General features: G+C 34.8%; 1 protein-coding gene across 1 annotated transcript in view; it reads right to left on the bottom strand.

Annotated features, from left to right (window-relative positions):
* The window catches only part of FER (fer (fps/fes related) tyrosine kinase), a 498,838-nt gene that overhangs the window by 264,116 nt on the left and 217,583 nt on the right, over positions 1-17,139 (bottom strand). The window contains exon 11 of the mRNA XM_011998204.1: positions 2,561-2,653. Coding sequence (XP_011853594.1) covers positions 2,561-2,653 — 93 coding nt within the window. The remainder of the gene's footprint in view (positions 1-2,560; positions 2,654-17,139) is intronic.

Genomic DNA, 17,139 nt, shown 5'->3' with positions numbered 1-17,139 from the left:
GTAGATGGATGGCCCTAGAGAAAGGGCAATATTCTTGACATGACTGGAACAGATCTCATTAAATATAATATGGTTTGAAAGACTTTCAATTGGAATGGACCCTCATGATTGCCAGTAGGCTTTTAAAATATGTAATTAGTACTGTCTAACATCTCTGGCCTTGGCTTCAGAGGCTTCAGAACTGAAAAATAGTTCTCAATGCAAAATTACAACCTCCTTAAGATGGGTAGATGCTAGATGTGACTGTAGCCTCAGTAATCTGAGACACTAATAAAAGGGCTTTTAACACCTTCAGTACACTGGAAAGGAAACACATGCTTGTAGCTGATATAACACATTAAAGTATTATTCTGATATTATATAAAATATATATTATATATTCTATTACATATTATATAAGTATATATTCTGATATATATTATATATTATGTTACAATATTCTATTATCATAACAATATTAAACATCTGATGACATCAAATAGAATATTCAGATGAAAAAAATTCTGCTATCAGCTAAAGTCTTAAGTTCTTTCTTCTATTAAGACTGTTGATCTAAGCATTACATTAGACTGTCTTTAAAGGGAGCTCTACATTTTAATACTGTTAAAAACAGAAAAATCGTTATGTCAAGTCCATTGTGATTAATTCTAATTTCATTTTCCTATATATAATGCATTTGCTTTATTTTATCTAAAATTATGCTTTAACATTCTAATTTTTGTATGTTTACTTGCATAAACAGTGATTCATAGTTGTTGCATTTTAATGATTTTAAGTTAAATATGCTTCCATATGCAAAAGACTGAATTTGAACTCTTAGGGAGGCCGAGGAGGGAGGATCACTTGAGCTCAGGAATTCAACATCAGCCTGGGTAATACAGTGAAACCTCATCTCAAAAATAAATTAATTAATTAAAATAAATAAATAAAATTTTGATCCTGTACCTCACTCCATATACAAAAATTAACTAATAATAATCAAAGATGTAAGTGGTAGGACTAAAACTATAAAACTCTAAGAAGAAAACAAGGTTGAATTATCAGTATAATCTTGGATTAGACAATGTTTTTTTTGACATCAAAAGCACACAGAGTCAAGGAAAAAATAAATTGCTCTTCAGCAAAATCAAAAACTTAAGTGTGTTAAAGGACATCATCAAGAAAAGTGAAAAAAAAATCCAAACGGTAAGAAAAAAATATTTGTAGATTATATGTATAAGGAGCTTATTTTCAGAATATAAACTCTTAGAATTCAACAATAAATAAGCAATTTTTAAATGTGCAAAGAATATTACTAAACACATGTCCAAAGAACACATGTAAGCTGCCAATAAGAACATGAAAAAATGCTCCACATCATTAGTCATTAGGAAAATGGAAATTAAAACTACAGTAAGATACTACTTCATGCCCACTAGAATGTCTATAATATGAAAACATTAAAAATAACAAGTGTTGGCAATAATGTGGAGAAATAAAAATATTCATATATTGCTGATGGGAATGTAAAATGGTACAATTACTATGAAAAACAGTGTGGCAATTCCTCAAAAGCTTAAATAGAGAATTATTACCATATAACCCAGAAATTCTACTCCTGGGTACACACCCAAGAGAAGTGAAAACATACAAAAATAAAAACACTTGACAATGAATGTTCATGCAGCATTATTTATAATAGCCAACAAGCTGAAACAACCAAATGTCCATCAGCTGTTGGATAGACAATATGTGGTAAATATATACAATGGAGTATTATTCAGTCATAAAAAGGAATGAAGTACTGTCACATTGTATAACATGGATAAACCCTAGAAGAATTATAAATGAAAGAAACTACATGCAAAAGGCCACATATTGTATGATTTTATTTATGTATGTGAAATATCCAGTGTAGGTAAATCCATCAGGACCAGAATTAGACTAGTACTTGTTAGGGGTGTATACACTGGAGTGCCTGGGTATTTGAGGGGGAAAAAAACCTCCTTCTCCAAATAAATAGAAGACCTAATGCTTTAGAGAAATGCTTCTGTGTGTTTATTCATGTGTATGAGATGGCCAAACCGCTGTTACTAAAGATAACTAATACTCAAGCACTACTGTGATATGTCAAACCCACATTTCAATGATTATCAAACAGACTTCAATTTTATAATCAAAATGCTCTTTAAAATATAAATATACATATACACTAATACATTTTTAAAATATATATAGTAATCCCTACTGTAAAAGGGTTATGTTTCACTAGGAAAGAATTGTTTATACTATTCCTCCAGTAAGACCTCAAAGTACATAAAATGTTCCTCATAATTATTTGTATATTGTAAAGGAAGCCTATAATTCAAGTTTATTTCTGTATTCCCTATGTCAGTGTTACATGGGATTTTACTATACACATATATAGACATTCATATGCACACAAAAAGTTAAATTATGCACTTATCTTTCCATTTGTAAGTGCAAATTTATACACACACACACACACACACATTCATTAATGCATCAGAAAGAAGTTAGACAATGACCATTAGTAGCACAGAGAGTTAATCCTACTTACTGCTGAAGAGCTCAGTGCGGATTTTGGAGACCTAATTATTCCAGCAATTGAATGACGAATAGATTCAAATTTGGATAGCCTCTCCTTTCTTTCCTGGAGGGATTAAGAAACAAGCCTTCAGCAACAGTAAACTATCCAATATGTATACACATTTATGTATTTAGGTACTTATCCACAGCTTATCCATCATGTCTTCCAACTAAATAAAATACAAACTTCCTCACATTAAAGGTAACAAATAACCAAATACACACAAACTCTATAGCATTTTACTTTACTGACCCCTCAACAAATGTCTTGATTTTGGGGAAAGAAATAGAAATGCATATAGCAATTCATATAGAATTCATATAGATGAAAACAAGAAATGCAAAGGAAATTCACAGAAAACCAAGTATTAATTAACACATGCAAAAAAGAACACAAGCTATAAGGAACCTATTTAACACAGACTATTTCAGATAGGACTATAGTTGTGAAGCAATTTCAAATAAGAAAAAATAATCACACACACACAAAAAAGGAAGAAAAGTATACGGAATACATTTTTTAAAGGTGAATTTCACTTCAGTACCTAAGAAGTTTCCCAAAGATTCACATGATGATAATGACCATCATGATGATCATAATGACCATCATGATGATCCTGAAGATAAGGAGAAAGGCGGGTGGGAGGAGAATGAAGTAAAACAAGAAGGTAATGGCAGACCTGCCTACCACCAATCCTACCAAATCCAGATTGCTATTTGCCATACAATGCATATTTCTGAATATCGTATACCATAATGATGAAAACTTTTCCTAAAATTTCAAATCTTTAGGACCATTTTACAAACATAAGTGAATGAGGTAGGTAAGAGGGCAGAAAAAAAGAGGGAAAAAAGAAAAAAAAAAGAGGGAAAAAAGAAAAAAAAAAAGAGGGAGAAAAGAAAAAAAAACAAAACAAAACCAAAACTAGGACGTAAGAAGGGCACCAAGAGCAAAGGATGTGTGGTTCTGTAATGGCAGCACTGGTCAATTTTCCAACGATGACTGTATTTCAACTGCTAATCAGCAGCAGACAAAAGAACAAGAGATCCTTCTGTCAAGCACACTATTTCTGTAGGTCTTCCAGCATTAGTGATGCCCAATTTTACTTATGGAAAATAAGTAAGCAAGTCACAAATAACATCTTTTGTTTCTTTTGTCTCCAATACCTAGGGTATATCTCTGTAATAGTAAATGTAGACATTCTTGGCCACATGCTTTCTCCCAAAACCCTTTGGTAATATCAAAACAAAACATTTTCTAAGTGAGTAATGCTAAAATTACCCAATGGATTAGAATTATCTAATAGAGGGGTCCAGTTAGGGCATAAAGAAAACTTTAAAAATTGTTCCCTTATATTAAGTTACAAAACATAACATATTGTGTATTAGATGGATACAATTAGTGAAAACACCTTTTCATATGAAGGTTCTTTTTAGATAGGTTGGCCTAAAAATATATTATCAGAAATAATAATGAGACCTTAAGTTTCATACAGCAGCAATCAAAATGCAAATAGGGTTAATAAAACATTCCAACCAGTGTTGGATCATTTGGTGCTCAGATTTCTACAAATAAAATGAAACTCATTTACCATGTAGTTCCTGTCTGTGTAACATCTAGTAACAGCTTTAAATTACAGTCTACCTAATAACACATCGGACTGTGCTGAATTCATTGACAGGTTGATTTTCACATCAAAGAATCAAATGGCTACTTTTAAAAATTAAAATAAAAAAACTTCCCTTCAACTGCCATGAATACAATACCTAAGTTTGCTTTTAGGCCTGCCAGGGCTGGTGATGATACACTCATTTTACTTACCTCAAGTAATGGCAAGATACATTTTCCAGATAAAGGAGTTGTAGGAATTAGTTCTGGCTAAAGGATGGCCCCTCACAATGGAGGTAGCAGGGGACTAATGAAGGGGTGAAGGGAGAAGCAATGTTATTAAATAATACCTGATATTATAAAATAATATTCTGATGAGATGCTCAGAAAAAGTGCTGTTAAGTTCAGCTATTACCTTGGCTTGAAAAAAAAGTTCTAGGTACAGTATCAGTTTCACATCTCATTTAAGAATAGTTTTTCATTATGTTAAAATTAAATGAGACAGTGTATGTGTTTGTGTGTGTGTGTGTGTGTATATACACATACACATAAAACTAAGAGACTGGTTCATAATAATTACAAGTGTATCTATTATCAATTAAAAATAACGCTATGCCAGGCTTGGTGGTTCATGCCTGTAATCCCAGCACTCTGGATGGCCAAGTAGGGAGTACTGCTCGAACCCAGGAGTTTGAGACCAGACTCGGCAACACAGTGAGACCCCATCTCTACAAATAGTTTTTAAAAATTAGCCAGATATGGTAACGTGTGCCTCTAGCCCCAGCTGCTCAGGAGGCTGAGGTGAGAGGATGGCTTGAGCCCAAGAGGTTGCAGTGAAGCCAGACTGTACCACTGCACTCCAGTCTGGGCAACAGATCAAGACCTGTCTCAAAACAAACAAAAAATAAAAACAAACCGATAAACTCTATTTAAAAAATACCTAAATTACTTAAAGTAAAATCCTACCTATCAAGTTTTGAAATTATCCTTCATTAGAAAACTGCAGTGAAACAGGCTCTTGCACTGCAATGTTCCATTTAGTGCCCCCATCCCCTGAGCACTAAAGCACAAAGATACAAAGGCAAGAATTAAGGTTCTGCTGATTGGAGTCGCTCTGACAAAGAAACTAAGCTCTAACCAATGACTGCCTATCTGGCTGCTGTAGAAAGTGACAACCTCAACCAAAAAGCATGTAACAGTTCTGAAAGTGAGGTTCTGAAAGGAGGCACTAAGATAAAGGAATAACGTTCTTGAAGTCAGAAGCGATGAAGAGTATGAGTCTGAGCAAATTACTCAACTACCCTTGCTCTCAGTTTCCACATCAGAAAAAAGAAAGGCACTAGGCTAGATAAAATCTTCATCTCAAAAATTCTGTGACTTTTATCCAACTCCCCATCATTTGTGTTGCATTGATCATTAACGAAAACCCAGAGAAGAGTTTCATGGTACCAGGCTGGCAATCAGTACTTTCCTTAGAGCACTGAGTCACAGTTAGCCTGAGGTACCCTTAGAATATGAACCAATGAGATGGCTGAACTATCATGAAAGGAAGACTTTTATTGTTGTTGTTTATAACAGGTCTTTAAAACAAAAACTGAATATTATTTCTCACAGACTTATGTAAATAAACCCAATCTAATAACATTCTTGGACAGAAAAATGCAAGTGATTATTTGGCCCTGTAGGAACAGCCAGCGACTTATTAAAATCAAGAGGCAATAAGAATCAAGAAAAAGATAATATTCATGCTCAAACTCCAGGCTGAGTGCCAAATATCTTAGGGACTTCTTATGCCAAACAGCCATAAAATTCAGAGGGATTTTGTGAGAAATAACTGCAGGAAATTTATAACCCCAGAGAAGACTACCTTCTGAAAAAATTCTACATTATAGATCACTCATAATATAAATGAAATACTGTAAATATCAGTATGTCCTTCATTTAAAAAAAATGCATTTAGAAGTAACCTAAGGTTTTGAAAATGCTGATTTGCTGGGCACAATGCAAGATACATAGTTTCTATTTCCATCAGGATACAGAATTTAAGTATTAAAACAGTTTCTAAATGATTTATTTTAGCAATAGGGTTTCCGACTAAAGGCAAATCATTTTAGAAGTATTCACTCCTTAGTAACTTAGTTTGTCATGTTGTCTTTTCTCTTTGATGCTTGCATATTAAGACTATTTATAAAAAGAAAGAAAACCCCCTTGCTAAATCAGGCATATTCATTTTCTGAAATAATGAAATTAGAAACCAAATACACAAAAGAAACATCTGAATGATTATTAAGATCTTGTTTTAAAACAACAATGCTAAGGAAACCTACAGTAAAACAGAATAGAGTTCAGTGAGATCTAGGTTGTAAAATGTCATAAATCATTCCTTTTGCTTTCTTTATTCTGTATCTCTTAAATAAGATGTCTGTAGGGAAATAAGACCCAAGAAGAAGGCTATAATTAGCTTCCGTCCTATTCAAAAGCCAGTTCACATTCCATGGTGCTTTTCCCAAATGTGTGACCAAAATGGCTAAATAAATATTTTTTTAAAGACTACTTTTTAGAACAGTCTTCAGTTCATAGCATAAGCAGGAGGAAGGAAAAGATTTTCTCATATGTCCTCTGCCCCCACACATGCACAGCCTCCACCATTATCAGAATCCCCCTCCAGCGTGGTGCCTGTGCTACAGTTGAGAACTTTCACTGACAAATCATGATCACTCAAGAGTCCATAGTTTTCATTAGGGTTTGCTCTTTTCGTTGTACATTCTATGGGTTTGGACAAATGTTTAACAACATGTAGCCCACACTGTCCTAAAAATCCTCTGTGCTCTGCCTATTCATCCATCCCTTCACCAAAATACAATTTTTATAAATTATCCAGTACTACAAGATGCACACCAATCAGTTTCCTGATGAGCATCTCATTGATACAACAACTTAAGAGCTGATAAGACTTTGCTCAGTAAACAACTGTGTAATTTGTTTGTATGAAAAATTGTAACTATTATAAATTGAATTATCAAGGTATCTTAACTAAGATTCTGCTTTTGGTACAATTTAGGGACATAACGATACAGCAGTAAATTTTTCTACTTGACTTAAAACTAATAAATTGTGAGACAAGGAATACCTTATAATGAAAGTATTATTTAATTAAAGACCAATGTTTAGCAATCAAGGCATTTTACCAGCTTCAGTTACACCTTCACAAAGTCCCCAGCTCATTCCTCCATTTAACAAATTATTTTGATAAAGTCAAAATAACCTCTTTACCATTCCCTGCATACACTACATACGCCTCCTCACTGCAAGTTCCCTATCTCTTGTCTCCACCTCTCATTGTCCCTTCTTTTCCCTTTCTACCTTACCATAATAAATGCTCATAAATATTAGCTATATTTATTTTTATTTTACTAGCAACGACAAGGACCATTGGGCTGTTTTCACCTTCTGGCTACTGTGAATAGTGTTGCTATGGACATGTGTATACATGTACTTGTTTGAATATCTGTTTTATAGGAGTGAAATTGTAATTTCATGCTTAACTTTGAAGAACAGCCAAACTGTTTTCCTGGTGGCTGAACCAGTGAGGGTTTCAGTTTTTCCACATCCTCACCAACACTTATTTTCCCTTTTTCTGATGGACAGTGTCTGAAAAGATGAGAAATTTCAGTAGAGATGCTAGCAAATAAATATAAATTCTGGAATTGAAAAATATAGTATCAGAGTTGAAAAACGCATTTGATGGACTTGTTAGTAGATAGACTGGACACAGAAAAGAGATTGGTGAGTGTGACAAGCTGCTTGTCTTCATTTTTCAAGGGTATTTTTACTGGATATTGAATTCAAGGTTGATGTAGCTTTTCTTCTTTTAGTACTTTGTCTTCTGACCACCACTGTTTCTGTAGAGACATTATCTACAATTCATATCATTATTCCCCTATCCATAATGTATCTTTTTCCCCCTGGCCATTTTTATAATTGACTATGATATCAGTAAATGTGATTTTTAAAATATTTCATCCTGCTTACGCTTTGTTAAAATTTCATGGACCGTTGGGCTGAAAGTGTTGGAAAGAATTTGATCATTAAAACCTGGAATTTTTACCCCCATATCTCTCTCCCCTACATTTGATATTATTCCATGACCTCAAACACTCCGTTATGTTTTTTCACTTTTTTCTTTTTGTTTCAATTTGGATACTTTCTACCAACCTGTCTTTACCTCTCACTGATTTTTCTAGTCTATCTAACAAGTCCATTGAATGAAGCTCTCAGTTCTGATACTGTATTTTTCAATTCCAGAATTTCCATTTATTTTACAGTATCCACATCTCTACTGCAATTTCCCAGCTTTTCAGACACATTTTCCATCTTCTCCACTACATCCCTAAGCATTTTTGTAACAGCTATATTAACAAATGTCTCATAATTCCAAGATCTGGGCCATCTCTGAGTCCGTCTATTTTCTTGCCTATGGGTCACATTTCTCACTTTTTGGTGTGTTATATAATCTTTGATTGTAGGCCAGACAGTTTGTATAAAACAACAGTAGAGTCTGAATTCAAGAATATTATCCTCAAGAAAGGGGCATACCCACTCCTTTTTTTGTCAGGCTGTTGGAGAGTTGGAGCTGTAGTTAATAAGTTGGGTCTAGCCTTTGCCACAGTTCTAGTTTAAATCAATTGCCACAGCCTTCAAATACTTTGAGAGAGATCAGTTTTCCTTCATCTAAAAATAAAGCTGAGCCATGATGAGATTCTAGCATCCTCCCTCGGCTTCAAAGCTGATCCATTAGCTTTAGGAAATACAGGAGATCTCTCCCAGCTTTACAGTCTTTTGGGTTGGGGAGGGAAGTCTCTCTGCCCTCACCCACTACTTTATGTACCTAAGAAGACAACTTTCAGCTCTAATACACATTCCTCAGCCTAGTCTTTGGAGGGCCATTGCCCTAGACTGTGAAGACCCAGCATTCCCTACAAAGAATCAGTTTGGGAAAGGGCTCTTATATTCTTTTGTAAGTGAAACCCTAGAGTGCTCAGTTCTTCTGCCTGAACTCCTCCCCACTCCCACACCCCCCACCAGACACACACCCCACACACCACCTTTCTGATGTGTTGAGGATTTCATTTGAAGTATCTCTCTCAAGTCTCCTTCTCTGATCTCCTCCTTCACTCAGTGAAAACACTTGCGTAAGAGCTGGTGGACAGATAGTGCTTTGCTCTGTGGGTTAGGCTCCTCTAGATTCTAATCTTTCACATCAGCCTACACCTGACACTACAAATATCTCAAAAACTTTTAAGGATTCATCTGCTCATACAGTTCCACCAAGGATGAAAGTAATCATGGGTCTGTTTTTTCCTACAAAAGGCCTGTCACTTTTTGCATGTAGGTTCATTTAGGTTTACTTCTGTCCTTAGCTCTCTGATGAGGTTTCCAAAAACTATTATTTTGTAGCTTATTTTGGTTGTTAGGCAGAAATGATGGTCTCTTGTGACTTTCCATATTCAACCTGGATATAAATTTCATATGCTTTTCATTAAGGCCAGTAATTTATTTAATACTCGTGATCATTTTACTTTCCTTTATTTATAAAGCAGGAAAACATAAAACACCTTTTATGGTTATTCACTAAAAAGTCCATCAAAAAGACCACTAATTTGCCAAAAGCTACAGGTTTGATTTTGACTACCATTTTCTATGACAGTCAATTACTACACAGTTCAAGGCTACATTCCTCAGAAAATAATTTAACAGGTTAAAGACCACTGTTTCAAAAGTTTGATATGTTATTTTGTGGGGTTTTGTTTTGTTTTGTTTTCCTTTATTGATGGGTTTCAGGGGATAGGGAGGATGAGTTTTATGGGTTTTGTATTTGCTGCAGAGGACCTCACAAGGACACGATAAAGACTACTAAGTACATATTTCATTTTTGTAAATGTTTTAAGTTTCCAACTTTATCTAAAAAGTTCCTGAATGGTTTTAATGTTTAGTATTCTTGTACTGCACATGCATCAATAATCCTCTTATCAGAGCTCCTTTTGTTACTGGAACTAGTAACTGGGAACATTTGGAGTTTCAAGTCCTCAGTCAAGATTTTATTTATTAGAATGGAATCAGAAACTTAAGGACCTAAACGAAAATCCTAAGATTTAATAAAAATACAGAAAAATTAAAATTTTTAAATAAAAAAATGGTAGTTATAATATTGTACTTCTTTTATCAGCTAATAAAATCCAACCAGGAGATACATTTTAGAAAGAAATCAGTCAGATTCTAAGTGCTTGTCCCATCCTCAGCCTCTCTGAGAGAAACTGTCACACTATGGGACATCAGTACATCCTGCCTGAGAATGAAGTCAATACAATAGAAGGTAGAGCTGAGAAATGAAAACAAGTGCTTGACGACATGGTTTGAACTTCTGTGTATATCCAATTATGTGACTGGGTAAACTCTTTTATGTTTTAACTAATCCAACTTGGGTAACTATTGTATAGAACTAATATAGTAGGTTTTCCTGGAATATCAATTACTAATTAAAGATTTTCAATAAGCAACTTCAAATGTCACAATGATCACTAACAAAACAATATACTAACTTACATTTTTAGGTTTTAGACACATTTAATTTTAACAGGAAAAGAAATCTTTTGATATTGATATATATTAATGTAGATTAAACCTTCTTTATAAACTATATATGTTGTGATAATTATTCTCACTTATTCCCATTAATTTAACAGTTTCAGCACATAACAAATAAAACAACTGCTCAAAAGTATAGGAAAACCCTAGTTTAAATGGCCGTTAATAGATATCATAGTACAAAAGGTTCTGTAGTCCCATAGATTTTAGAAATGCACAGTTAAACAAATTTAAACAGATTCATTAATGCAATATGTCTCAGAGCCTTAATAAAGAATTACTACTTGCATCTTTTGGGAGAGAAAATATTCCACAACATACACCTCAGAAGGTGCTGTCACAAAGCTTTCAATCTGTAGGGGTGGGAGGGGAAACATTTTTATCCTCTCTACATCAGTCATGGCTTTTCCTTGGACACTATCATCACATGGAAGAGCTCTAAATTTAAGCTCCCCTCTTTTTGGCCACAATCTCCTATCCCATCAGTTTGCTTTCAACCAGTCACACTGTAACCATTTTTCAATCTCACTGGAACTCTTAAGTCTTGTCGTCTCCTCCTTTCTCCCAATCAATCATCTTCTCTTCTCTTCTCTCTTTATTTAACTTAGATGCCAGGCTACATCATTTTCAATGATACTCTTGCCAATGTTCTAAATTCCCTTGCTATCCTGTCTCTTAGGTGCTCCCTTGTGGCAAAATCCAACCCTGGATGGATCCAACTATCTGCTCTCTCTGAGTTCGCACCCAAGCAACTAAACACTGTTACAGAGTATCACATGATTACTAACTTCAAATGGGCCCTAAATATCTGGCCAACTCATTTCTTATTTTCCACTGTCATTGTCAATCATTTCAAACTTTTCTTACTTTTCTATGTCTAAAACCACCTTTTTCCATACCTTCTAGCTTCTATAGAATTAAAAAAGGTAGGAACCTCTTCATCTTGCCTTTTCAAAGCTATAAACTTCTCTACCTTCTATAATCTCCTTCCCTTTTTTGAAACATGGGGCAGATAACTCCCATCTAAGGATTACCACTCTACTTCACTTTGGATCTCATTGCTTACTGATCTCCCAAGAACCTTACACCTTACAAGAACCTAACGGATCTCTGAGGTACCGTCAACCATCCCTTCTCAAATGGTTCTTTCCCACTAGTCCATCAGTTTTTACATATATATATATATATATATATATGTGTCATAGGAAAAAAAAAGGAGGGAAAAGAGAAGGAAATAAAGGAAGGAAAGAGCAGAAGAAAGGGAAGGATGAACCTCTCCCTTCACCACATACTCTGTTCCAGCTACTGCTTGCTCTTTATAAAAAAAATTCCTGAAAGGGTTATATATGCTCACTGTCTCAATTTTCCCTACTCCCACTCATTCCTCAATCTGCTCTTATTTGGCTATCACCCCATAACTACACCAAAGCAGATGGTCTTAGGAAACCAACAGACTCCATTTCACCAATCTAACAGACACATCTCCCACTTCTCTTACTTGATGTCTCAACACAATTCCGCTCTATTGACCATGTATGCCTACATGAAACGTTTATTCCCCTACCACACTCTCCTCCAACCTCTCAGACTACACATTCTCAGTTTCCTCAGCAGGCTCACCCTCCTCTTTCAGGTCATTAAATGGTAATATGATTCTAGGCTCTACTGGTTCCAGGTTTCTTCTTTACTCGCTCTGTACTTTCTCCCTAGGTGATCTCTTTTATTTCTCAACTTCAATTACCACCTGAACCAAGCCTACTCACAAAATCTGCAATTTAAACTGTTTTAATTGAGCTCCAAACTTGTATGTTGGAACATTCATGTGACTTCTACTTAGATATGAAAGTCAACATATTACTGAACTCATAATTCCCAATGCTGGCCTTTTATCGGTTTCCCATTTCAATGAATGGTACTAATACCTCTGTCATACAAGCCAGATATCTGGAGGCCCAAGCACACACTCACAATATAATCTAAACTAAAAGAGGGCAGGGGGATTTATTGTTTTTTTTTTAACTCAAATTATTAAACTATTAAAATAAATGCTATATATTAATGATGAAGTTAAGCAAGACAGGAGCTATTAGACACCATTTAAATAGCAAATAAAAGGGAATATATTTACTTGAACTACTGTTTTGTGCTAAGAAATCTCAAATGACACATAAGAGAAAAATGAAATTAAAGTACTCAAATTTAACCCAAGTCATTCCAATTATAGGTAATCTTTTTAACTCAGACTGATTTCAAGAATCTGCAGTTATCCCTATTTAAATGGTAGGAAATTCTCAAAAACAACAGGAGAATACTATCTTGGGAGTTAAAAGATATTTTCCTTTGCATTTTTCAAAGAGATTGATTTTTCTAATTATTTTAATTTGAAAACCAGTTTATTGTACTTATAAACAGCTAAAAGTGTTAATACAGAGAATATTTAACTTCTTAATAAAATAAGTTCAAGAAAGGCATAGTACATATCTAGAAATAAAAATGTATTATTTAATCCAGACATTACCAATTACCAAATCTTATAAATAACACCTCCAGGGCTTAATTTTTATCAATATGAATGTAAGTTAGAAATCTTAGGACCAGGTCTCTATTTCTATGTAATAGGCTCTAGTCTGCTTCAGTTAATAAAGTACCCATGAGAACTGTTGTATACTGGGTATTTTCAGAAGTTCATTAACTATTACGTCAACAGGCAATTAAGCATAGGAGAATCGATACGAAATAAACAACATAATAAACCACTGGCCTAAAGCAGCCATTGTGTAACTCCTAACATCAGACTTACAACCATGAAGATCTCTGATTAAGAGTCATCATCAAAACTACAATTATTCATCTAAAAATTAACAATGGGTACTCACCAAATAACTGTATCAAAGGTTTAGCAAAATTATTAAAGATAAAATAATAGCCATTGATATTTAAAATTGTATTTTTTATATTAAGCAGAATTATTTTCCTTGCATAAAAAGTTTAAATATTGAGAATTTGAAAATCCTCTCAATCCCTTTGCTCCCAATGAATCCCCAGGTATTTTCCAAATAGTGTGAGCCAGGACTGTGAGCCCCAGAAATACTAAGTGATTTGCTGAACATCATGTGGTCAAGCAGCCGAAATTTAAATTCAGCATTAATACAAATTTTTTGCTATTAATCATTATGCTATTTTGCCTGCCTTGAATAGTTCTTGCAAGACACAGACCTCTTATTTCCCAAGGACTCTTTCCCAAACCACTCAAAAAGTAATGCTGTTTGAAGTCTGCTCAATAAATGTATATTTAATTGCTCCAATAACATAATAAACAGAGGACTTTCTGGTCTCACAATACAGATGTAAACACTTGATTCAGAATCTATGTTCTAGGTCTGGCTTTGACTCTAACTCGGAGTTGGACCATAAACAAAATATCTGTGCTTCTGGCAAAAGAAAAATATTTTATAGTATCTTCCAGTTCCGAAATACTATGACTCACAGAGTAGTACTCAAAAAATTACTTGAATAAAAGGGCAGAAAGAACCAGCTTCTCTCAAGTTAAGGATTTCACCCACAACCAGTTTTAATTTTTGAGAACTTTCTTGATAATTAAACAGAAGAGAGACACAAACTGTAGGTGGGTTAGATGTTGACCACCACCTCCCCCGACCCCGCTCAGAAGATATTTCCACTAAGAACCTGTGAACGTAACCTTACTTGGAAAAGCAAGTTTTACAGATTTAATTAAGTCAAGGGTCTCAACGTGAGATCATACAGGATTATCCAGGGGCCCTAAATCCAATGACAAGTTTCCTCATAAGAAGACTTAGAAGAAGAAGAAACACAGAAGGTGATGTGAAGAAGGAGACAGATTACAGTGATGTGTTTATGAACGAAGGAACGATAGGATCTCCAGCAGCCACAAGAAGCTAGGATAGAGGCATGGAACAACTCTCATTCAGAGACTCCTGAAGGCATCAACTCTGGCAAAACCTTGATTTTGGACTTCTGGCCTCCAGAACTGTGAAAGAAGATATTTCTGTTGTTTTCAGCCACCAAATTTGTGGTAATTTTTTTATGGAGGTCCTAGACAACAGCACATAGCTGACAAAGAATCACTGCATATTTACCTTATAATCAGCAGCTATCTTAAATGTCCAAGAAAAGAAAAATCACCCCTATATGTAATATATTAATCAGGAAAATGGGTTAAAAATTGCATGATTCACATAGATTCCATGCAATAAAAATGTGCATATATGCTTTTTTCTTTTTTTCCAATCCTGTTCCTTCTGTAGAAATATGCTTTTGTTAATCTTTCATTGCCCATCCAGTTTTCAGAACATTATTATCTCTAACTAAAGTGACACCTTGCCCCAAAATCCACTGTCAGAAATGTAGCTGTACTCCCAAAGATGTTTTTTCCCAGCAAGAGCCCTGATAATTCCAGGAAACTGTACAGCAACATTTACAGCTCAGCAGTAGCAAGGTCACTGGATGATCTCCCTCTGGCTATTCACCCACCCACAGTGCAGTAGCTGGAAAACTAGCTAACTTTTTATTTGCTTTGCTAGCGTCTATTTTCACAGTAATTAGCACATGTGGTTTGAAGTTTCTTCTCATATTTTGGAGTCCAATATAGTTGCTGATAAGACATCAGCAAAGAAAGGACTTTAAAAAGCAACCAACTCCCAAGACAAAAATAAGTTGGTCAATATACGTTCATGTAAACAGGGCATTACTAAAAAGATTAACATTAAAAATAAATGTGAAAATTACTGGGCCAAAATTTTTATTCTATCACATTTTTTACAAAGCTGTCATATAATGAAACGGTCTTAAATAGAATCAGTGGTAGAAGGAATCTTCTGTGTTAAAGATTTTCTATTTCAGCTTTTTCACTTCATAATACATGAGAAAATGAAGGTCAGAGGGGGTGAAGTGACTTGCACTAAGGCACAGAGAAGATAACAAAGTAACTCTTTGCTTACTCTCTTGGTACTAAGCCAGGTTGCCTAGATTACATACAGAAAGCCAAGAAAACGCTGGGCATCAGTCATTCACTCAAAATCAAGAAAAGTATGCCCTCTCTCACCACTCCTATTCAACACAGTACTGAACAATAATTACAATCAAATTGATAATATTATATATAAAACTATGGTTAATTTATACCTAAGAATTATGCGCTATTTTTTTTTTCCCGAGATGGAGTTTCAGTCTTGTCTCCTAGGGTGGAGTACAACGGCGCATTCTTGGCTAACTGTAACCTCTGCCTCCCAGGTTCAAGCGTTTCTCCTGCTTCAGCCTCCCAAGTAGCTGGGATTACAGGTCCCCACCACCACACCCAGCTGATTTTTCTATTTTTAGTAGAGATGGGGTTTCACCATGTTGGCCAGGCTGGTCTCGAATTCCTGACTTCAGGCATGCACTATTTTTAATACCACATCTCAAGAAAAGAGCCATTTTTGGCCTGGGATGGTAAGAGAATTTAGACATGAATGAAAACTATGAAATATTAATGACATAAAATGATCAGAAACTTAAAGATAAAACAATAAGAGGAGAGGCCCTTGAATATAAACACAGGAAATTTTGGATCCACATTTCAGAAATGCTTCGTTTAGTGACACAAATTTATTAAATTTCAGTGTAGCTCAGTGAGACACCAAATGATTTTTCTATTGTAAAACACATGGAAAAAACAGAGTAATATCACTATTGCTGAAGTTTTAAGGGCTACATGAAAGAAAACAATCACAATACACCATTTGAAGTCTCTGTTGAAAAGAGAATACTAACTTGCTTAGAAAAGGTCTCAAACACTGACAGTAGCACTAACTATGAGCCAAGCACCATTGCCCATTTTAATCTTCTATGAACACTATATAGCAGGTCCTGTTATTATTCTCATTTTAAAGATTAGAAAGCCAAAGCCTGGAGTGGTTAAATAACTTTTCCAAAGATAACAATAAAAAGTTCTTATGCAGAATAAGAATTCTTATAATCAAAACTACAATGTAATTTAAGCCAAGTCATATTTTTCCTTCCCTACACTGATAGAAGAGCAACAAAATTATTCATAGAACTAATGGATTGGGCCAGGCCCGTTGGCTCACGCCTGTAATCCCAACACTTTGGGAGGACAAGGCAGGTGGATCACTTGAGGTTAGGAGTTCAAGACCAGCCTGGGCAACATGGTGAAACCCTGTCTCTGCTAAAAATACAAAAATGAGTAGAGTGTACTGTTGCTCACTTGTACTCCCAGCTACTCAGAAAGCTAAGGCAGGAGAATCGCTTGAACTCAC

Source organism: Mandrillus leucophaeus, unplaced genomic scaffold, assembly GCF_000951045.1.
Source record: "Mandrillus leucophaeus isolate KB7577 unplaced genomic scaffold, Mleu.le_1.0 Scaffold560, whole genome shotgun sequence".
Lineage (NCBI taxonomy): Eukaryota > Metazoa > Chordata > Mammalia > Primates > Cercopithecidae > Mandrillus > Mandrillus leucophaeus.
The sequence above is the reverse complement of the archived record's forward strand: the minus strand, read 5'-3'. Positions and strand labels throughout refer to the sequence as shown.